General features: G+C 43.5%; 1 protein-coding gene across 2 annotated transcripts in view; it reads left to right on the top strand.

Moving 5' to 3' along the window:
* The first annotated feature begins 20,998 nt into the window (after positions 1–20,998).
* The window catches only part of KIAA1549 (KIAA1549 ortholog), a 140,815-nt gene continuing 137,943 nt past the window's right edge, over positions 20,999–23,870 (top strand). For both annotated transcript variants that reach the window (XM_053943318.1, XM_053943319.1), the window contains exon 1: positions 20,999–21,110. In XM_053943318.1, coding sequence (XP_053799293.1) covers positions 20,999–21,110 — 112 coding nt within the window. The remainder of the gene's footprint in view (positions 21,111–23,870) is intronic.

A 23,870-nucleotide genomic window follows, 5' to 3' on the forward strand; every position in this document is an offset into this window, starting at 1 on the left:
CTTCTCCAGGCAGCACTGCCATCACTGGGAACCAGCACCACTGGCTTCTCCTGCCAGCACTGGGAACCAGCACCAGCAGCACTCCATCCCCATGGGGACTTGTCACCCTTGTGTTAATGGGGTCCAGTGAAAAGGCACATGGGGTGGCTTAAGTACACTTAACTCCAGGCTGCATTTGTGCATAGGCTTTTCTAGGCACACCCAGACATGTGTGTATGGGGTGCAGGAGGCTGCAAGTCCAGGAGGCACCTGGAACGCTTCCTGTTTGTACTTGGACAGCTTATTGCCTGGGGTGTATGAACTCTTTAAATACAAAGAAGTCATTTTATTCCCCTCTCTTTTTTCCAAGCTCATAAAAAATAAATTAAAACTTGAAGTAATGTCACAGAGAAAAAAAATGGGGAGAAGTATAGTTTAAAAGAAGGACTTATTGTAACTCACAATACTGTGACTGGACCCTGCATTGAAAATTCTCATCCCATCTTGACAGTCAGTGCCAGTCTGAAAACCACAGAGAAGAAGTCATGTTCCTACAAAGGGCAAGGCTGCTACTGAATTGGACTTCCAATGACCAGGGTTTAGGGCACAGCTGCTGGGCTGCTTGAGAAAAGCTTGCTTCGGTTCTCTTGAAGTTGTTTCTTCCATACCCAGATATTCTCAATCTGCCTCTCTCCTTCAGACATCAACAGGCCTCCTCAGGAGTTTACAGAACAGGAGTGACAGGAACAACAAAGGCAGGCCTGGAAGGAGACTGCAGGAGGATGGATGAAGGTTCAACCACACTTCACCTGCATATGCCAGATTATTTGTCTGTCCTGTACAGTGCTCTTTGTGATGTGGAAATGCAGATGCCAGAGCTCTGCTCTCCTCTATCAGTCTGCTGGTCACATTTCCCTGCTTTATCCCTGCTTTCCCTGGGTTAGGATTACCCCCTCCTTTTTTTTAATGACCCCTGTCCTGCATGATCCCATTTCCTCACCTCTCCCCTCACTTGCTCTCCTTTCTCTCAATGTGGTGCTGACCCAGGGGCGCAGGGAGAGGGATGTGGCTTGCCAGAGGCAGCTGTGGGGAGTGGAGGGTGAGACAAAAAGCAAGCCCCATAAGGCTGGGTTTGGGTTTTTTTAAGGCTTTAAAATAATATCACAAATGAAGGTGTTTGCAGATAGGTAAGGGCTGGAGACACTGCCTCCCATGACAAGATGTGCGGGGGGGGTCTGGAATTACTGAGAATGACGGATAAAGGGGAAGAAATGCTTTGAGAACAGATACGAGGGGAGATAAAATACAGCCGAGGGGAAAGCAGGCTATAGGTTGAAGAGGAGTAGAAAATCGATGGGAAAGTGCAAATTTTTAGATGTTCTGAGTTTCCACTACAGGGGAAGGTTGTATGCTCAACCCCTTGGAAAAATCTGGTCCTCCCGCCATCAGATTTTTCCATGCAGCCTGTGGAGCAGCGGTCTCCAAAGCGCGGTGTGCACACAGCAAGCAGTTCACAGGAGTGCCGGAATGAAGTGTTTTTCTCCCAGCTGCTAACACTGGAACCTCCGGGCACGGCACCGCAGGGCAGCCGCGGCCGGCGGGCACCGCGCCCTGACGAGGCAGAGGGACCCGCCGGCCGCCAGAGGGCGCCCGCACCTTCCCGCGGCTCGGCTCGGCTCGGCTCGGCTCGGCTCGGCTCGGCTCGGCTCGGCTCGGCTCGGCTCGGCTCGGCTCAGCTCGGCTCGGCTGAGTGAGTGTAAGGAACACGCTGTCAGTACCAAGAAGCGAAGGGATTTTAAACCCCTGACTTATTCCTTAGCCGTAATTAAGGGGCACTGGAAAGTTAGTCTTGGCCAGCGTGCTGTGCTGGGTGCTGTACATCCGTATGGCACAAAGTAGTTTGGTGCTGGATGACATTTTTAAGAGCTGAGCATGGTGGAAATAGTCAATGACACAGGGGTGAAAGACAGCTGAATTGAGATTAAGACACCTTAATTAGAAGAAAACCCAAAGTGATGCAAGATCATTCACCACCTCCCACCAGCAAGGAGAATCTCAGCCAGTTCCTGGGCAACTTTCTTGGAATCTCCCCCTTCTGTACACTTTTCATTGCTGAATGTGATGTTCTATGGTATGAAATATCTTTTGGTTAGCTGTCCCATCCCAGCCTCTTGCCCACCCTCAGCCTTCTTGGTGAGGGTGCAGAGGGAAAAACAGGTGCAAGCAGTGCCCAGCTATAGCTAAAACACTTCCATGTTAGCACTGTTTTGGACACAAGTCCAAAACATGGGACTATATGTGAAGAAAATCAACTCCATCCCAGACAAACGCTGTAGAGTTGGGAAACGTGGAAGACATTATAATCCAGGGGCCTTGAAACAGAGCTAGTAAACAGAGAACACAACAGTCACAAAAAAATGCACTCACAGATTTCAGTAAAAAAAATAGGTGATACTAGAGGGAAAGCAAAAGCGAACAGAATATTCATTCAACACTCAAGTAAGGATATCACTGGTGCTTTTATCTAGAAGGAGTCAAACACATACCTTTGATCACAGGGCTTGCTTTTGATCACAGGCAATAGCACTGTGCCTGCACAGACGATATATAATACCTTAGCTGGATATCAAATATTAAAAGTTCTGACACATTTAGTGCTGGAACCATTGATTTTGATATTCACAAAATGATGGAACTACCTGAATGCCAAGTCTGGATGGCAAAAGGTCACAGGGTTCCGTTCATCCATTTCAGTTGCCCTTCCTTTGAATTGGAATGGGAGTCCCTGGCTTCTTAAATCCATTGCTCCTAAGATGCTTTTAGCTACAGTAAGGCAGATGAAGAATATATCTTCTGATGAAGGTGAGGAGCTCTTTGGATTGTTGGGGTTTTTTTCACAACTTTTCCCTATTCCCCAGTATATTTCACCTCAGCTGCAAAGGCAGCATCCCAATTTCAGCCCCATGAGAAAAAAACCACTGAGTGGAGAAGTGTGTCTGTTTTGGATTTTTCTCATTACCACTTTCAAAATTTTCAAAGGAGACCAGGCTTTCACCAAGAAATGCTCTAAGGTTTTGAGCAATGTGAAAACACTTGAAAAGCCAATTATCTGCTTTGCAGAAAAAGTGTAACTTATAAGGAGTCTCTAAGAAGCAAACTGCTTGTGGTTTCCACCTTATGTTGAATGAAAATTTGGGGAAAATTTTTCAAACCATATATGACCTTACTTTACCACAAGTGGAGGTTACAGAGAAAGGATCTGGGGTTTTTAAGAGATTTTTAATAAGGTATGTGCCTCCTTGCCCTCTAACTATATGCAGACAGTGTCACAGGTCAATGCCCACACTTACTATAAAGCTCAACTTTCTGTGGCTTCCTTCTCTCTCACTTTTCTTCTTCCTTCTTTTATTTATTTTCTCCCATCATTGTGATTTTTCTCTTTGTGATAAGCAGAGTTATCAATGGTCTGAGCTGGTCTGTGCTAAGCTCTCTGTAATTGAGCCATCTCGCTTCCTCGCCCAGGGCACTGTATTTACTCTCTGAACTGTGAAGCAGTTGCTCTTTAGTTTATTATGGCCTTTGTCTCCGTTTATTAATAGGTTTTCTCAGCAAATGGCACTTGAAGTGCTTTGCTGAATACACTAACCTCATCTGAGACCAGCTCTGCTGCATCTACCCTCTGTACAGTGAAATGCATGTTTCTCCTGTGCTTTTTGTGGTCTGAAATATGCTCTTTATACAGGCTTATGTGACAGGTTACCCAGGCAGGACAGCTGCCTGATCTTGAGTCTGTTTCCTTGTGAATAAGCACTGATTTCTTTCAGAACTTGTGAGGGAAATCTGTTTTAATCCTCTGGTGAATCCTGAAATCAGAGACTCTAGCTTGGTGGAAAGGAGCCCCACCAGCGGCTCTGAAGCTGTGTGCTGCATGAAAGAGGCCTGGTGAGTGGAAAGAAACCCTGTAACTCCTCTGGAAATGCAAATGCTGCTGCTGCTCCTGTTCTGCAGGAGAGAACCATGCTGAGCATCCCAAAAAGGAAGAGGAGTACAAGCATCTTTTACACCTCCAGGGAAATGCAAGCATAAACTCTGATCTGATGCTAATGAAAGGACTCCAGCAGACTTTGGAATAGGCCTGCAGGTAAGGAGGATTGATATCATTTGAACCTCGCTTCTGCTAACAACCAAAAGGATTGCAACAACCAAAAGGATTCTGATAACGACCAAAAGACTATGCCATCATCAATCATGACACTACTGTTAAAACTTTAGGACAAAGATTAGGAGAAGTGTCAACAGGGGCAGGAGAACTTCCCAGCTCTGCCTTTCTCACTCATCCCTCTTTTCTGGGGCAGTCTGGTCCCTCTTGTGATCTCTGTGGATCAGACCAACACATTGTGGAGGTGCCAAGGTAGTACTGTGGGCTTGCAGATCTCCACAGCTCTCTCTTGCCCCCTGCCCTGCCAGAACCTGAAGTTGGATACATGCAATAGCTCTGCAGTGTTCTGTAAGGGAGAGGAAGAAGCCTCAACCCCTTCTCCTAAGCCTCTCCAGGACTGAAAGAGAAACTGCTACTCTGTAGCAGGAGAGCAGGGCAGGGACAGTCAGAGAAAGGTGGGGTCAGGGCACATTAAAGACATGGCAGAGAGGAAAATGTGGTAATAATTTTGCCCCAGAGAATGAGTCCAGTAATTGGAGGCTGGCTAGACTTAGTTCCTGGGAAAGTAAAGGAAAGCTTGTATGATCAGTCAAGAAAGAACTAAGTATACAATTAATGCCACTGACAGAGTTTATGGGACCTACAAGCAAACTTTCAAACAAACATGCTTTTTGTGCTTTGATGAGACTATGCATTTGGTTGACAAAGGAAACTGCGTAGTGATAATGTATATGAAACTGTGTTGGGCACATGAGTCAGCAATACACTCACTGCATTTTCAGTCCAAAAATTACATCAATACAGCTTGTGTGAACAGCACCAAGAGGAGGTCGAATGACACACCTCAGAAGAGCCAGTAAGAAATCCAGGAGAGGCTCAAGCAGATTAAGGCGATGCTAGAAGCTGTTTAATCCATTGATGTAACAATTTAATATCTAAATGAACATGAAATCACTTGCTAACAGCAGGGGTTGGCAAAGAGTAGCAGGACAGAAAACAGTGATGCAGACAGTCACGCAGAGTGATCAAGCATGGTCTGACAGCAAGGTCAGACCATGCATGGTTGGGCTACTTAGGCTTGGAAAGCTGGGAGATGTGAGTGGGAGTGGACAGGGAAGTTTTAGCATAGTGGGTGGTGTTGATGAGTCTGAAACATTCAAGATCTGAGAGGAGATTTAGTGAAATGAGTAGGTTTTGATCCAGAGCGCATAAAGGGTCTGTCTTGGATCCAGAGGCAAGCTCCAGGACACAAGACCTCCATGATCAGGACCTCTCTGACTCCCTCTCAAGCTTCCTAAGTAGCAGAGAGCCTTTTCCTCCCCATTACATCTGCAGACAGGGATGTGAAGGGGACATTGCTACCTGCATCCTATTGCCAAGATGCCCCATAGTGCAAATGTGAGTTGAATAGTTGCAAGCCCATGTGGATAGAAAAAGAGAGCACCTTCTGGTTCTGCCTCCTGCTGCCATTTGCTCGATTAATGTGCTCAGGTCTACCATAGGGGAAGATTGTGCTGTGTCTGTGAGGAGTAGGATCTCTCTTTTTGCAATCTGATACCCTTTTCCCTGCCTTCAGCCTGGCAGGGGCAGGCAGCAGCAGGAGAGCGGTTGCCTGGGAAATATGCAGCACAACCCAGTGGGAGAAATGGTAGAGTCAAGTGACAGTAAACCTTTCTCGGGTTTACCTGTTTGTTGGGGGGTTTTCTTGGGTTTTGTTTTGTTTGCTTGCTTTGGTTTGCTGTTATGGAGTTGCTTCTCTTGTATGAGAATAATGAGCTCTCCCACTTGTGTACTGCTGCCTAGGGGAGGAAGCACAGGCTTGTGAGGCAGCTGGCATGCTAAGTCATGTCATGTCCCTGCCAGCCAGGGAAGGTTTTTTCCCTCCACACAGTCCCCTCCAGGGTAGTTGAATACAGCATCAACGTGTGAATAGAGAAGCCAGCAGTGCCTGCTTTGCACTGCACTGACCCAACACACTTGGGGGCTCACAGCACTGACCCAGCAGCTGATCCAGAGGGCTCAAGAATATAATTTTTTTACAGAAAATGTGTTTATTCAGCTAAAGACTATCAGAAGATGAAACATGACATGAAACAAAGAGAGAGCACTTGTACATAAGTCTTACCAGAAAACACGTTTGTTTCAGCAGTTTCCACAGAGCATAAACACACCTGTTCAAGGTCAAGTGCCAAACCCAACTCTCTCTTAAAGACTGGCACTTTCTGACTCATCTCAACACTGCTGTTCATCCATTCCCTTTGTCTAGCTGTGCTTTTCAGCAGTTCAATGTCTTCTTTATTCTCCCTGGACTCAGGAGAAATTAACACTCGCCTGCCTGAAGGTATGTGGGAAGATATTCCTCAATATACTACTCTTAACAGCACTGTGATATTTGAAACTGTATTGATACATTGTTGTTTTCTTCCTATTTGCTTCCCTGTAACATTCTTCTGTACAGCCTGACAGAAAAATAGCCAAAAAGAAGACTGAAATATTGTCGGCATTCATAAAAATAACTTGTCTTCGCCATAATTTTTTTTCATGCAGAGATCTTACCACTTCTGTTACAACCACCCCAAAACATCGGCAAGTGATTTCAGCAGAAAAATATTTCAGGGATTTTAGTATGGTGCATCTATCTGGGCTACACTTAGGTGCAATGCCTTAAACAAATGGAGCCAAATGGCCAAAAAATCCAGATTTCCCAGGCTTGTAGTAAGCAATGGCACAGCTCTGTCCTGAGGCGTAAGCCAGTGGAAGTTCCAGAAGAGGCACAGTGCCTCTGGTGCCAGATCTACTGGGGATGTGCTCGGTGTTTCCATGGTGGTGATTGTATGAAAACACCCTCTCTGTATACACGGCATGGTTTGGCCATCCTCAGAATCTTCCTGTTATGGCTCATAAACACACAGAGAATAAAAATCCCTCAGCTGTAAATCCAAAAACGAGTGTCTAGAAGAGGAAGGGCTGAAGCACCTCTCCCTTACCATAAACAGAAATTGTTTTATTAATATGGTCTACCTTGTTTCTCTCTCCCTAGAAGTATACTCTGAGGAATGTTTCAGTTTCTACATATCTGACTTTTCTTTGGTCATCTGATATTTCAAAGGTTTGCAAGGTAAGTCTGCTTGTCTTTAAGTGAGCTGTTGTTAGGCTACTTATAAAAGCATGACAATTACCCTAAGTGGTGAATTATCAAAACGTGCCGAATGCCTCTTCCCCATAAGCTTTTTGTGACTTTTCTTTCCATTCCTGCAGTTGCTGTGTTCATCCTCCCTCTTGTGCATACTGAGGAGCAGAATACACTGATATAATTCCACTGAATTTGAGGGGAATACCTCAAATTACAAATTACATTGGTGAGTCACCCTTCTGTCCTTCACACAGTCACCCTGATCAAAGTTGTATTTAAAGTCATAAAATCAGTGCAACTGTCAGAAGCTATGAACTATCCAGGTGGAACACGTAAGACCTTAGGGAACCATGCAGATCTGTAACTTGCCTGAAGGTACCCAAATTTAACCTCCTGAGACTTCAAAATTTTCTCACTGGCTGAGACTTCATCTAATTTATTCTCTAGTTGATACAGAGTTTTTGCCTTCTATCTTCCTCCTATACAGTTTCCCATCTTTTGCATCCTCCTTTTTTTTCCTCATTATTGTTTTTGCTCTTCAGCTGTATATTATAATAAAGTGTGCTTTTTTCCCTCAAAGCATTTCTGCATGAGGTTGTAGTGAAGCTAAGGCTGTGGTGAAAGGAAAGATACCACAAATGTATCAAGTGGTAATTTAAATTATACTGCTGGGTAATTTAAAAAATAATACATCTTATGTTAGTCAAACAATAGAGCATTTGATAAGCTATCTGCAGCTGAGAGGATCATTTTCAAAGGGTTGTCCACCTGCAGCACAAAATTCAAGGATAGGAGGTAAACTTCAGACTGAACTCCCAGCCAAGGATCCTCAACAGCCTTTCCTTTTCTTTCTTTGTGGTAGAGGTCAGGATGCAAGAGCTGGAGACCAGAACATTTGATGAGATTCTTTTTATTGTAGCAAGAAATAGCAAAATGGAAAGGAGGCATAAGGATGGTGAGGGATGGAAAAGATTGATAATTGTTTCCTTGGCAACTGAAACTGTGGAGCCTCATGCAGGAATCCCTGAGAAAAAAACCTAGATGATCATAATAGTCTCTTCTGCCTCCAGATTCTGTTCCAGGCTAAGTTTACACATCCCAGTGTGGTGCTGCATAAAGGGATCGAGTTAGTGCTAAATGGAAACCAGAATCTGCATGGTTGTCAGAAATCCTTGGGAAGAAGAAAAGCACTGTTTTCTCCCTTTCATAAAATGGGGAACGTTTTATATTGCAAAAGATTAAAAGATTGAATAAGTTGGCAGGGATTATTAAAAATGTCTTTTCAACACAGAGGACAGTGGCATACAAGTCTCTGCTATCTCTCACATCACTGCAATGAGAACATAACACCCCTCAACTGAGACTGCACTGTCCAAGGAATTAACAGAAGGGCTAAGGGAGCAGAAAGCAGGTGAAGTGGTTGATGTTTATTAAGTGCTGTTTGCCCATCATGTAGTTCAGTGCTACACAGGGCAGCACAAAAGAGTCCCAGTCCTGCAGTGTACGGCTGCAGCAACAGTGAATCTTCATTAGTGAATTTAAATGTAAGAACTGGGGCATATATATGAATATTAATGAAAGAAAGATTGACTAACTTCATGCTATTAAAAGATTTCTAGTCTCAGAGAGTAGGTGGAGTTTTTTGAAAAATGTATAATTAAATACAATATGTGATACACAAGAAGCTCTAAGAATGTGGATTTTGATCCCTTCCAGTTTTCTGTTTATATAGTGCTTTGGAAGTGGGAAATGGAAAGATGCCTTCATTTGAACATTTTTCTTTTTTCTCCTCTATATCTTCATGCAGGTGTTTGCTAATGCAGAATTTCATGGCCATGTATTGTGGGGAGCAACTTGGCAGTGGGCAGCTAGTATTGATTTCTGCTCCAAAAATAGGGCATCAAATGCTTGTATATTTATAGATGTACGGGTCCATGTATATATATGCACATATAAATATATATATATGAATGGTTATTGCAAAAGTGTGAAAGACAGAGGAATGTTAAATCAGAATAGTAATTAATTACCCTGCCTGTTCCAGTGCAAACTTTTGTGGCAGCAGTGCACATAACAAATAAATGCTAGAAAGCTTTTATACAGTTCTGTGCCTGTGAAAGGCATTCCTGAGAAGAGGCTGGTGAATTACTACACATTCACTAGAAACCAGAGATTCAGGGTGGCAGAATTTCCAGACAGTCATGTGAGAATGAAGTGCTGCAGCATCAAGGCAGCCAGTCCACTTATTTCTGTCTGTTCAAAATGTTAAATAATTGCCAAGGCCTGCATTGCTATCAGTTACTTCTTAGAGAGGCTTAATGAGAGGAAACCAGCTTTGTGAGTGATTCCCTGTGCAAGCAAGTGGAGATGTTACACGTGTCTGTCTCATGCTCTGCAAGGAGCGAGCAATTGTGGCAGCTCTAACAAAGCAGACAGAGAAAATGAAAGGATCCTTAGAGAGCCAATATATATTTTTTATTCTTTAACATCTGTGATGGGTATGGCTGGCATATAGCAAAAAATGAAATTTGTTTTGCCCAAGACATTCTTCTGGGCTAACAGTAATTTCACAAATAAAATACAGTGTAAGTAAAATGCCAGAGTGGCCATGTTTGCAGGTTCAATGACAAGGGACTAGTGTAGAGCAAGCCAGCCAAAATAAGGTGGGAGAGTCATGCTTTACTATCTTAAGTATTCCTTAAAGATAATTAATAACAGGGGTGTCTATGTGTGTTTATCAGGGTGTGTGATTATATAAGTAGTATATAAAAGGTGAAATGCAAAGGTAAAAGCAGTGTGTTTGCTCTTTATTGCTCTCCTGTTTTAAAACTTACTGATTTTTTTTTCCTTCCCTCTTTTTCTGATTATTTTTCCCCCTTTAATACCTAAAAATGATGTCTCCAGTTCCTCATATTTGATGAAGGTCATTTGGAGACCTGAATAATGATATCAGATAAATGTGTAGCTTTTATAAGGAACAGAAATTTCACTGCCTGGACAGGCAGCTGTTCCTTTAGGGCAAAAAAAGATGGAAGATATTTAAGGCAGCAAAAATGAAAAACTAATTTAATTTTACTATTTTGAATTATGGCTATCCAAAATATGACAACAGGGTTGAGATTAATTTCATGTAACATTATCGATGTACAAAAAAAGCTCCCAGGTTATCAAAGCCTTCCTCTATAGACAAATGAGAGCCAGGCAAGGCCAGAGGCTGATGTCTGCCCTATCTCATAATGAAATTAATATTACTTCTTTCAATTCACAACAAAGGAATGGAGTTTAGAGACTGAGTTTCAAAGAAATGTATGTAGGTAACTCCAGTTAAAAATTATCTATTAAATCTGTCCTGGTTGAATCAAGCAAGGCTTGTTCCCTCCAAAGTGCATGTAAGAATGATTTCCTTCTACCAAATAGGTCTGTAATCAACCAAAAACACAGTAAATGAGCAGAAATAAGGAAATTCAGGATAGGTATTTCAGAGGAACAGGAAGAGTGGGATGTACTAGAACAGAACCAAACCTTGCAAAGCTTCAAGGAAGTACACTCTGCAGTATGATGCTATCCACATTTTTCAAGGTGTACGTTTTCTTTCCAGAAAGGCAGGTCAGTTGACTAGGTTAATTCATTAACTTGATTTGGGGAACATAGCACATTATCACTGGCTCTTATAAGTTTCAGCTTCTTTGGTATTTTTCTTTAAGTCCTAGCTCCTGGAGTCATGTGATTTAATAAATCCTGGATTTTACTTAAAAAGAAAAAAAAAAAAAGCTCACTTTTTTTCATAGATGTTGAGTAAATCTTGCAGATACAAACTGTAAAGGCCCCAAAAAGGCAAAAGTAAGTACTAAACCAAACATGTATGAACTCTTAGCCAGCCTCAGGATATCTGAATACTCAGATACAGGATATCCAAGCATCATCTACTGCTTGCCTTCCAAAACTGTGTTAGCTGTGTTATATATGTAAGGAAAAGAAAGAGGTAATTCTCTGTATGGCCTTCCTCTTTTCTTCCCCTTCCTCTGTATATTCATAAAGTTACACTTTGCCCCACATGTGCAGCTCAAGAGACATTTAGATGTGCAATTATGGTGCAAACACAATTGGATGATTACCACAAAAACACAACAAACCGCTCTAGCTAAAGTATATGTATTGCAAGGCTGTGATGTTAAAATCAGATTTCCTTCAAGTGCTTTTGGTTGCAGACAATGAAAACAGCCTGTAAGGCAGAAGACCACTGAAAATAACTTCTAAAGAAATGTTACATTTTTACAATAGCAGCATTTCATCTGATGTGCACAGACCTTGGTTCATAATTGAAAGTGAGACAGCCAAGGGAACTAGTAGGATTAGGTTATGGGAATTCAACTGAACAATGTTTTGCATTCAGATAATTGCACGAAATTGGGCTATTAGTGTAAGTTTTGTAAATTGCAAGAAACATAAAACAAAGTAAAATATTCCCAGTGTATACATTCAACTAATATGCTGAAAGAGAGCCCCAACTGACTTCAGACAGATCACAGAGAACTTCCATTAACTCTTCAGAGCTGTGTCCAAATATTGTTCTCAGTTTCACAGGTTCCTCAAATGGACCTTCAAAGGGAAACTCTTTTTATCAAACAGTAAGTAAATAAACATAACATAGCAGCGAACTTGTGGTTTTCACTGGCAAGAACACTACTAATATGTCCTTTATCTGACCTTAATTTAACATTGCATAAAATATTGCTGAAAAGAACTGGAGGAGGAAAGAGTTTCATCTCAAATTGCAGCTGCTTGCTCCAGTAGCTCTCCTAACAAAACTTCGGCAGCAGCTGCAGCTCGTGCCTTTTTAACTTCTTCCGTGGCACAGGATTATTTTGTCCTCCTTTGTCTTAACTTCTTGGTCTTTCCTTTTTGTGCTGCGTTTTCCCTTGGGACTCAGCCTCAGTGTTTAGAAGGAGCATTTACAGAGGCCAGTTTTGGAGGCAGCTTTGACAACACAGCTCCATTCCAGTAAAGTCATCACAGCAGAAAATACTGGCCCACCACTGTCTTAGGCTAATTATTCTAATGCTTTAACCCCAGTCTGGGTAATGCCTGCTGCCATGGCACCTGAGAAGCAAGACTGCAATTAGCCATGCATTTATCTTTATGGAAGACTTGGCTGCTCAGGAACGTGTACCAGCCACATGTCTCACTGCACTGCTGAGGCAAAAGTCCATGTCGCTGATGTCTCTGTGTGCTTCAGAGGCAATTACACATTTGCCTATGTCTTCGCTGCCATTTTTGAAGGAAGGAAAATCATTTTAATGACTTCTGTGATGAACATAGAATATGATAATATAAAATAGCCAATTAATGCATCTGTGTTAGTAATTCAATCTTGTTCAAAGAGTTTTTCAGCTTAAAATCTGTATCAGAGTACAGAAGAAAACACCAGATCAGCATCATGTAATGAATATTAAACGTAAAAGACAGTTGAGCCGTGAATAAGAGGTACCTTAGTAACACCAGAGCTTTCAGCTCATTTCTCTGCCTCTGAATTTAGCAGCAGAGTAAGCCTTTCATGGCATCTAATGTTGTTCCCTGGGTTCTGCTCTGTGCCCAGTCTGTGTGAGCCTTAAAATTCCAAAGGAAGAGGGGATTATTGCTGTTCTTGGAGGGTGATTTCCATGCTGGTTTATCCCACTGCCAGAAATTTTACCCGGAGGTTCTGACTCAGGTCTGGCTTTTTTGGATTAAATTATTTCTCTTTCAAACATTGTCCTTAACAAATTCTTCTTTTTCTCAACAATTAAGGCTTTTCAAGTGTTTTATGCCTCTCTATTATGCCTGCCTGTCACAAGTCTGTACAATGGTCTTTTAAAGTTTACTTAGGGCACAGCTGCACTGTGACACACCATGGTGCAAATATCCCTGAGGCAAAGCTGAATGAGCTGGCTCCAAAACTGGGATTTGTACTCTGGCTGTTTAATAGAGAGAGAGAGACAAGGACCATCTTTTCTGGTTCACTTTGCTCTGTGTCTGTTGAATTTGATACAAAGGGGTTGTGGTTTGCAGGCAGGATTTGTAAGCTCCACTTTTGGGAAAGAAAAAAAGTAATGAACGTAACAAGGAGTTGCACATCACCCCGACAGCAGTGTTCAATGGCAACCAAGGGTGTTCAGTGGGGGACAATGCTGTCAAAGCAAATAATGTGAAACGTGGTTTAGGAATCACAGAATTTGGGTCTCAAGTATAGTAAGAGAAAGTAAGTTTCTTGCTTAATAAAGATTTGGATGGTGACATTTCACTGAAAGCTGGCAAAGCAACATGGAGAGAAAAGGTCTTTAGGGTGATATAAAGTAGGAAGATGAATGTGAACAAAGAGTAGAGAACAGAAGTATAGATATTGTGTGACAGCTATTGAATGGAAGGGAGCCTGGGGTTGGAACTTCTAGAGGGACCAAAAATCATCAACAGTAGGAAACCAAAGTAGATTTGAGGGAAGGGAAAAGGGCTGCTAACGCATTTCTCTTAGGAAGATCAAGCTAGCAGCATCTGTCAGCAGGTGCAAAAGCTCACTAGAGGGGAATGTCATGGACAAGATTTTGAAAGTGTTCCTTCCAGCTGTTCCTGCTAAAATCAGGCAAAGCATCTACTGATTGCCTGATTTAGTTATTCTTACTTTCCAAAAGACACTGATCCTTGACTCTGGTAAAACTTATTGATCTGCCCTGTTCATTATATAAATTAGGATAGCATTTGATTAATCTCTGGTATAAACTATATCTGGGCCAGACAGAAGAAAGCCTTATCTTTTATATGAAGTTCTAATGGTTTCTGGAATGGGGTACAGGGGGATGTATCCTGAATTATAAAGTGATAACTAAGAAACAGATGTGGTGGAAGATTTTGCAAAGTCTGGGTTTTTTTTGGTTTTTTTTTTTTTTTGTTTTTTTTTTTGTTTTTTTTTTTTTTTTTTTATGTATTTATTGACATTGCATAAAGTGACAGGAAGCTTCATTTATTCTGTTTTGTGGGAGGAGCTTAATGGATATATGTGTAAGTGACCTTTTCAGTGAGCACTCTGTTCAAGATGGGATTACCAAGGATATTTTATAGTAAATTCACTGTACTTGAAAATTACTTTTCTTAAGTTACAAAACTACAACTGAAAAGATCTGGCTTGCTCCTTTTTATGTGTGTGTGATTTCATAACACAGTAAAGTAATCTAATTGTTGTTATGATCAATGCTATAGCATTATTGTTATTACAGTGTTATTTTAAACAGGGTTAGTTAAGTAAGGAGAGATGGAATTATTTGCAGTTGCTCAGTGAATAAGAATGAAGGATAGTTTGATAGAGCAAAATATATCTGTGGTGCAATAATTTCTGAACATGGTGTGTCTATATGTTACAAAATTATAGATTATGAACAAAATAGGATAGTTCAGGGTGAGGTTGGCTGGAGGTATGAAGGAAAAGAGACCAACAGTTCAGACATCTACACACCTCTACTGGAGGAACACCAAGCCCGTTATTGTAATGCATTTTCTCTGGAAAACTGAAGAGACATGAATTTGAAATAAAAGGTTTTGGCAGGTAGTGAAAGTGAGGGAGTCAGAGAAGGCAATCAGAGTAACCAATCTTAGGAGGAGAAGTATGAAGCTGTATATCAGGGACATGTTGCAAACCCAATGCCAGAGGTCCAGGAACTTGATTAAATAGACAGCCTGAGGTATTTGCACGAAGATGATGAGTCTGTCAGAAAATAGAGATGCACTTGGGCAGTCTCTCTAATGTCTCAGTGAAATTCTTAGTGGAAAATGTGAAAGAAAGACATTTACTAGACACCTACTTTTTTAAAATTAAAGGCTATTTCTCAGAGTTACCTCTGTATATTCTTGTATTTCTCCAGCTTAAAGGCTAAGGATTGAAAACAGAGCACACATGCATCTCTTGCCTTTTTGCTTTTAACATAGGGAGAATCTGGTATTTGCTACTGGTATTTGTATGGGCATTTCTGGTGCCAGTTCCCAATATCGCTTCTTACACTGTTACAACATGAGACTGTACAGGAGAGCCTTGTTAAGCTACCAAAATACAAACATTGATACTCTTTTAAAGTTTGGTTTGTTTCCCTTTCACTTTTTAACCTAGAAAAAATACTTTCTAGTACTTTCATTGGACCTTCTAGAATAAAACCAATCTGTTTCAAAGTTGTTTTTTTTCCTCTTCCTGTGCCAGCAGCTGTTGCTACTGCACTTCCTCAGCTAGTTAAAAGGAGTAGGGCAGAAGTAACCCAGAGCACAGGTTTGCATCAAGCAATGTGTGAGAATTCAGAAATAGAACATAAAAGCACAGTAAGAATCAACTGTATTGTTCTCTAAATGGTTTGAGTCTTTTTTATGTCACGTACCATGTGACTTTCCATGGCACACAGCTTTGCAGAGAGTGAAAGAAAAACACTAATTAAAAAGAAAAAAACCATTCTCTGCTCCTTAGACACAAGTGTTGGTAAGAAAACTAGATGTCTGAGAGTGTTGGAATAGTCCAACAAACTGTCTGAAGGTCTTCACAAAGCTAGGCTAGAACACTGCTCTCAAATATCTTTTCAATGTAAATTGAAAAATGTAAATGTTCAGTAAATTGGAAACATTCACAAAAATCCATTTCTGCACAAATTTCAGCAGCAGCAAAAGAGCAAGAGAAAAAAACCTGTTGTCTTTTACACAAATATTCTTCAGAGAAGGAAAGTATTAGCTCTGGTCACTGAGTCCCAAACTAGATATTTCTGGAAGTTAAATTACTGGGCAGTTGTCTGGATCCATGGGAAATAATGTTGATGATTTCTGATCCACTTCAGTGTCTCTGAACCCGGGTTCTGATGTGCAATTCTGAGAATTGTGTTTCTAGATTTGGGTATTACATTTGCCACAAAAAGCAAGGTGATTGGAAAGTGCTTCCAGGTTGGCAAGAGGGTTTAATTTCACACTTTTCTTTCCAGCAAAACCTAGGCAACAAGAAGTAAGCACTTCCAAGAAAAGCCTTCTGAGGGCGCTCTTTTTTCTATCACTGCACTTTGGGTGCACATTTCCACAGCTGGGGATGAAGCTTTTGAATGTCCCTCTGTGTGTGTTCACTTCTGAGGTTCCTATCAAAAATGTTGTGGGCTTTTTTCCCTCCCTTATGTCCTTCACAAAAGAAACTCTCAGTTTCCAGGTTAAGCCTGTCATCATTAATCTAATCATGCTTTGCACAGCCTTTGATTTTTTTTTGTTTTTGCATCCTCTGCCTTGACCCAGTGATAAATCAGAGTAGCCGTCACTGTAGTGGAAAGCTCAGTAATGTCAAAAGCTTCCTGGTGAATGTGCAATGGGAAGTCATTCAGCAGTAAGTAAATAACCCTTGCAAGTCACACTGTTAGAAAAGATTGCTTCTTCTCTCCCCTAGAGAAGGATGTCTCATATCTTGCTCCATATCACCATGGATCACAGCAGGATGCCACAGGAAAGAATTTCTCACTTTCCAAGTCAGTTGCTTCTTATGATAAATGCATTTGCAAGCTGCAGTATAAAACTTAGTTACAATTATAGCTGCTTTCACTTTTTGAGTTGTAAAGTTCCACTATTTCTTGTCTGTTTTAATGTCCTAAAAAATGTGACTTATTATTTCAGATTTCTATTTTAGTGGAATCTGAAGTGTTCTATAGGCCTTTTGGGATTTTGTTTGTTTTGTTTTGTTTATATTGATATAATTAACTGTCATTTTTTACTTAAGATACTTTTTAGAATCATGTAAGGTGTTTTGGGTTTGTTTTTTTTTGCTGTTGCAAAGGGAAAGGAAAAACACAGCCTCCACCACAAATCCCAGCATGTCATCTGAACAAGGGATATCTCTGCAAAGTTCTTGCTGCTTTGTGTAGCACCTTTTATCTGTGCATCTGCAATAGGTGAAAAGGAGATGAGAGAGAGGGAGAGAAGGTAGTAGGTCTTAAATCAGTGGGAGTCAGCTACCACAAAGATGCCAAGTTCATGTGCATAAATCCTGCCCTGGTTCATCAAGACAAATGGGTGAAGTATATGTCAATCAGGTTGACACAAGTGATGTGGCTTTCCAGGACTGCAAAAAATTAAAGAAACTAAACAACAGTACAAAAATCCTAAAGTTCATGCAATTACTAAGAGGAGTAGGACCTACAACTGCAAATGCATTGCCCCAAAGTATGGCTCTGGTGAAAGAAGAGGCTGAGCAGGACAGAGGATCATCTGAGATTAGGGAAATTCTTTTACACTTTCTGGGAAAGAGCAGCCCAAACCAGAGAATGAATTGTAGCATAACAGGTAACTGCCTCACAGCTTCTCTTTCAATGCTGGTCATTGTTTAACAACAGGACTTTAATTTGGAGGTGTCTGCTGTAACGTGTGAAATAGCAAGGGAATAGAGAATATGTAATGAAATGTGACAGTTCTTAAATTGGCCTAGGAAGTGGGAAAGTAACATAAATACCAGTTTGGTCTCAAAAGACACAGAAACTGGGGAACAAGAACCCAACAGAAGACAAGGATATTTTTCTCATGAACTGAACTCTGGGAACTGGAGCAGGAAATCGTGTTAGGTGAGACAGTGAATGAGTTAGTGGCTGCAGAGTATTTCATTATAGATTACATCTTAGAAATGTGAGAGAAGTCTCACACTTTAATCTGGAAAGTTACCTCTGGATCTTGGTGAAACAAATTATCTACAGGCAATCTGAAATGTACTAAAGGCAGCGTTACGTGCCCTGTTACTAGAGGCACTGTTAGGACAAAGAGATGTGGTATCCTTAGGTAAAGGTGATAGCTAGGGTCTGAAATATGTTTTGTAATTAAGTATTTCAAGGGTCTTAACTGCCAAAACTCTCACAGAATCTGAAGGAGAGATGGATTCCTGTTCACTTACTGAGGGCTAGCTTATTAAAAGAAAAAGAAAACCACATTTTGCAAACAGAAAGAGTATGTGACTGCAAGCTCCAATGCCAAACATGCATGCACACAGCTGCTTACAATGAAGTCATATTGGAATGATGTGGGGTTTTTTAAGCTTTTGGTGGCTATTGTTTAGTCTGCACTGCAGATTTGCAGGAGAGGTTAGGAAGGACAAGAGTAACTGAAAGAGATGGCAGCAATGAAGTACCTGACATGGCTTGTATCCACAAATGGTGGATATGTAATTATAACAAAAGGCTAGAGTGCTCTTTTGAGCTGAGCTGTTTTCAGGGACTGGCAAGTCGCAAAGAAAAAAATTATGTCCTAATGGGTTCTGGTTTTAGTAAATTAAAAGGAATATCAAAGCCATTCTTCTGTCTGTCAGCAAGTTAATGCAACACAAGTAATCCTCAGGCCCTGATATTTTTATTTGCTCAGATAAAAGGGAAAAAAGGTGACATGATGCAAGTTTTTCTGCATTCAGTTTTCTGTTAAATATTTCAAAAAATATGGGGCCGAGGGGGTTTTGTCCTACTGTGGTCTTCTTTTTGCAATGTTTAACATCTTTGCATGAGATTTTATACCTTAGGTGTTTAATTTAGATTGAAGATATATGTGGTAAATACCCATGAAATATTCTGTAAAATGTCTCTCCACTGTACAAATTGAAAGAAAATTATATCTTGCTGACCGAGAACAACTTTTAGAATGAAAGTATAGGTCTTGTGCTAGAAGGCCTGAAATACTCATCATAGTTGATTGGTTTTGACAAGAGGGCATCTGTGGACTTTCTGATCCTGAAAATGTCTAATGTGAGAACAGGGAGTTTTTTTGAGATTTCCCACCCTCTCTTTACTTACGGTGTCTATATTGAGCCACATTTTCAGCTGATGTGATTTCAGCTTTGCTTATTTCCATTGCAAAGGATTCACCATTCTTTATTTTCCTTTGCTGAGTGATACTATGGTGTGATGTTCATTGTGTGAGGTACAGGTATAGCTCATTGTTTTACTTCTGTATGTCAGCAAAATGAATCCTTCTCTCCTTCTATCCATCTCTGAGAGTGAGTTGTTTCTGTTGCAATGGATGTGTTCCCGATGAACGGATACCCTGGTTAATTGTGAGTGCAGCTGAAAAATATGTGAGCCCAGCTCTAATCTGTAGTGGGATCTTTTCCCAGATGTCCCTGGTTGGTGCTCCTGTGTGCTCTGGCAGCGAAAATGGCCATCCATATCCTGGGATGGATCTAGCACAGCATCTCTGGCCAGTCAATGGAGATGATTGCTCTGCGCTGCTGCAATCTCACCTTGAGTCCTGTGTGTAGTTTTGGGCACCACAATATAAAAAAGGATCTAAAACTATTAGAAATCATCCAAAGGAGGGCCAGGGATATGGTGAAGGGCCTTGAGAGGAAGCCAAGGAGCAGCTGAGGTTGCTTGGTCAGTTCAGCCTGGAGGAGACCTCTACACCTGCTCTACACTTGCCTCGTGGGGGGAAGCAGAGTGGCAGGCACTGATTTCTCTTTGGTCACCAGTGACAGAACCCGAGGGAATGGCCTGAAGGTGTGTCAGGGAGATTGGACCAGAATATTAGGAAAAGGTTTTTCCCCCAGAAGGTGGTTATTCAGTGGAACAGGCTTACCAGGGTAGTGGTCACAGCACCAAGTCTGACAGAGCTGAAGAAGTGTTTGGACAACGTTCCCAAGCACATGGTGTGTGTGATTCTTGGGGCTGCCCTGTGCAGGGCTCCCCTCCCAGCTCGTATATTCTGTGCTTCTTTGACCGCTGGACTCACCCCTGCTCCTGAGGAGAGCAGGACTCAGGACAAACCCTGCGGTGAAAGGGTCCCCTGTCCTTATGTCTGCAATCTCCTGGAGCCACTCCAGTGCTGCATGGATGTCCTGCCACATAGCTCTACCCTCATTGCTGCGCCTTCCCCTTTCCCGCTGGGACTTTTGTTACTGTTCCAGCTCTCAAAACTCCGTGCATCGCCTGGGGGAAGAGCCCAGGCACCACTCAGCCTGCCCGGAGGGCTGATGGACGGGACTAGCGGCTTCCCAACCTCGCCGTGCCACGGGGAGAGCGCAGTCAGGGAGCAGCGGGTGCAGGGGCACCCCGTTCCCGGAGCCGGCAGCGGCAGCCGCCAGGGAACTCCCACACTAGGGCACTTCCAGCGCCTTCCCGGGCGCTGTGGGCGGGAGGCGCTGGGCGGAGCCGCAGCCGCCCCGCCCCTCGCGGCCCCGCCCCCGCCCCGCTCCCACCGCCCCGGCGGAGGGGGCGGGCCGGGCGCGCCCCCGCGCAGTCGCGGCCGCGGCCGGGAGCGCGCAGGTGGCGGGCGGGCCGGCTGTGCGCGCCGCCGCGCGCCGGGTTCCGCCGGGGGCAGCGCGTCGCCGGCGGGCGGGGAGCGAGCGGGTGCCGGGTCCGGGCTGCCGCCACCGCCGCCGCCTTCTCACACGTGAAGGGCCGTAGCCGTCCCGCCGAGGAGTCCCGCTACCCCGCAGTGCGGGGGCTTTCCTCCGCCTGTCCCCCGGGCGCCGAGCCGCACCTCTCGTTCCCCCCCCCGCGGCTCTTGGGAGGCGCCGCGGCGCTGCCCCCGTGAGCGCTCCCCACGGAGTGGGCGTGGGGAAGGGTGGGTGCTGCGGCGGCCTCCCGTCCGCGGGCGTCCCAGCCCCGCCGGCGGTGGATGCGCCCGGGAGGAGCCGCCGAGCCCGCCCAGCCCTTCCAGGCCCTCGCGGGGGGGACGCGGAGACCGCCGCGATGACTTGACGCCGGGCCGGGCCGTGCCGTGCCATGGAGGGGATGACACGCTTCGTGGTGGCCGCGGCGCGGTGGCGGCCGGCGCTGCCCGCCCTGCTGCCGCTGCTGCTCGCCGTGCCGGCGCTGCGGGGCTCTCCCGCCGCAGGTAAGGGAACAAAGAGGGCCCGGGGCAGGTGTGCGGGGCTCGGGGGCCGTGCCGGGAGCGGGGCGGTGCGGGGGGCGGCAGCGCCGGTAACAATGCGGCGGTGCCGGCGGGCGGGGGCCGGCGCGGCGCGGCCGGGGAGCTCAGCCAGAAAAGGCGCGCATTGTTCGCAGCCAGACCGCGAAAGCTCCGGTGCGGGGCCGCGGCAGCCCCCAGGCTCGGGGGCTGGGACCCGACCCGCGGAAGCGAAGGAGAGAAGCGGTGCGGGGACAAAGGGGGCGTTTCGAGCTTGTCGGGTGTCCTGTGCCAGGCAGTGGTCACCGCGCCTTGTGGCCTCAGCGCCTGGGGCGTCTGGAGGTGCCCCGTGTCGGGCTGCGGTAGCACCTGCGGGGTACATGCAGGGCAGCCTGGCTCTCCTTCACGTTTCGAGTGAGGAGGCATTCGGAGCCTCTCGAAACGCCCAATACGACTTTCCAAGCACCGCCGTGGCATGACTTGTGCGTGGAGAGAACGGTTCGGGCTCCAGAGGGTGGTGTATTCAGTAGGTGTTTCGGAGAAACCATGAATCAGTGACCCCTTTTTTTTTTCTTGTCTTTTCTCTTGTGGCTCTAGGTATCAAAATTAGTGTGTAGTTAAGCAGACAGTCTAATCACAAAGATGTCTCATTTGGTTCTAGTCCCATGGCACTTCTTGGTTTATCTTTAGTACTTAAAAAAATAGTAATAACTATCATTTCATGGAAAGGTGCAGTTTTGCTGTGATTAAGTTTTCATTTTGGTAGATAACAGGTATAAAGTAATACATTTTAATCAACATCAGAAAGTTATTGATAAGTGGCAAGAAGTGATAAGAGCCTGCAGTAACCTGTTTCATGAAGTGGACCAATTAGTGTTGACTCTTTTGTTTAAACACAGAAATTGTGGTGATTATTGTTGGATGCTTAAGAACCCTTGGCGTTATAAAACATGCTTATCTCTTTATAGTAATCCTTTATTCCACTTCAGAAAGTAGTTTGTGTTTTGGAGGTGACTAGTTAGCTTTTCAGGGAAGTTATGCTCTCTTCTAGCTCCCGTCCTAGCCTACAGAGGTGTTCCATTCCAGGCTACATGAAAATTGGTATTTCATATTAAATTGAAATTTAAATTTCAATTTAAATACATCAGGCTTGGCATACAAATAGAAGGCAAAGCACTAGGTTTGTAAGTTGGAAATTTACTTGTGTTTTTTTCCCTCTGAGAATGGCTGGGTTTCTTTTGTATTTTCATAATAAGTCAGTGAAGGCTCTTGTTTGTTTCTCTGATACATAGTAGCTTTTAATTAAACATGGCTGTGAATTTCTGTAAACATTTGTGTGATTCTTGTGCATTCTTGTGTAACTTAAAAACAGCAGTAGAAAAATTATGTAACTCAGCCAGCGTTTGAGCTGCTGGAAGAGAGCACTTAGAGACAACAGATCTTGCCCAAAGCGATGCTTTCCTGCTCAGTCTAGGGCAGGAGCCTTTAAGCTGTTTTGATTTGAGAGTCCTCTATATTTTCAGTTTCCACTGGGCATGTGAGTCATGTGCAGTGACCTTGAGGATACTAAGAGTAAACTTGCTCTTCAGAGGATGCTTTTTTATTGTCATCTCAGAAATGGTCCATTGCTTGCAGAGGTTTAAAATCTGTAGGTTGAAGAGAACAAGGATGTTTTGTTCCTTTTTGTTAAGGTGAAATGTTTTATTTAAAAGCATGACAGGAGTCTCATTTCTCCTTCTGTGGCCCATAAGGTTTAGAAAATATCATCTTTATCCAAATCTTGAGGCTTGAAATGTATTGATGGTGTAATGGGTGAAACAGAAGAGCTGTGTACTGACCAAATGCCGTAGGTTTGGGTAGCATTCACTTAACTGACCAACAGATTTACAACTCTTGTAAATCTCTCTGGGGTGCAGTTCATTTGCCTTTCAGTGCCATGTGTTCTTGACCAGTCTAGGGACAGCAAGAGCAAGTTCCTACAGCTGTGAGATACACAGGAGGAGCGTATAGTAAGAGTGGAATGGCCACTTACTTTAGTTGAAATAGCGAGGACAATACTTAAAAAAACGTAGTAGTTAAACAACTTGGTTTTTGGAATGCTTGCTCCAGCTCCCACATAAGTCACATGTTGCTGAATCAGGGCTTCAGCTTCTCCAGTTAAGCAGATGCTGAACTCTTAGTATGTGGTTGGACGCCAGTGTGCTGAAGGTAGGTGTTTGAGCACCTCAGCGAAGCAGGGCCTTGGCCAGGCTGTTCGAATGTCTTACTGCTCAGCACAGGCTGTGTTTTTGCTTTTGTTCCGTTGCACAATCTGTACAACTCCCGCACTGACAATCAGGAGGATTTATCTTGTCTCGCTGTGCTGTTTTCATGGGAGGGAGGAGAACTCTGTGTTGTGGACTCTGAAAAGACTGCAGTGAGTCTCCTCAGAGACTCAGGGACCAAAGGCAAGTTGTGGAGGTCAAGCAAGGAATCAGATGTAGCTCTCTTATGGGAGAGTTGCAGGATATTGTTTATTCAACTTAATTGCATTAGTCTGTTGCAAACACTTGAGTTGGCATCGCATCTCTTGTGGCCAGTTGAGCTTGTCAAGCTTGCTTCCAGTTCATTTTCACAGAAGACCCATATGGATGGAGGATTCTCTTTATAACTGCTTTCTATGCTGTGCTAGCTCTATTTATGTCAGCCTCGTGTCTACAAGCTACACTTGTAGTCCTGCCAGAAGAAATGTGTTTTTTGTTTCCATGT

This window comes from Vidua chalybeata, chromosome 5 (assembly GCF_026979565.1).
Source record: "Vidua chalybeata isolate OUT-0048 chromosome 5, bVidCha1 merged haplotype, whole genome shotgun sequence".
NCBI lineage: Eukaryota > Metazoa > Chordata > Aves > Passeriformes > Viduidae > Vidua > Vidua chalybeata.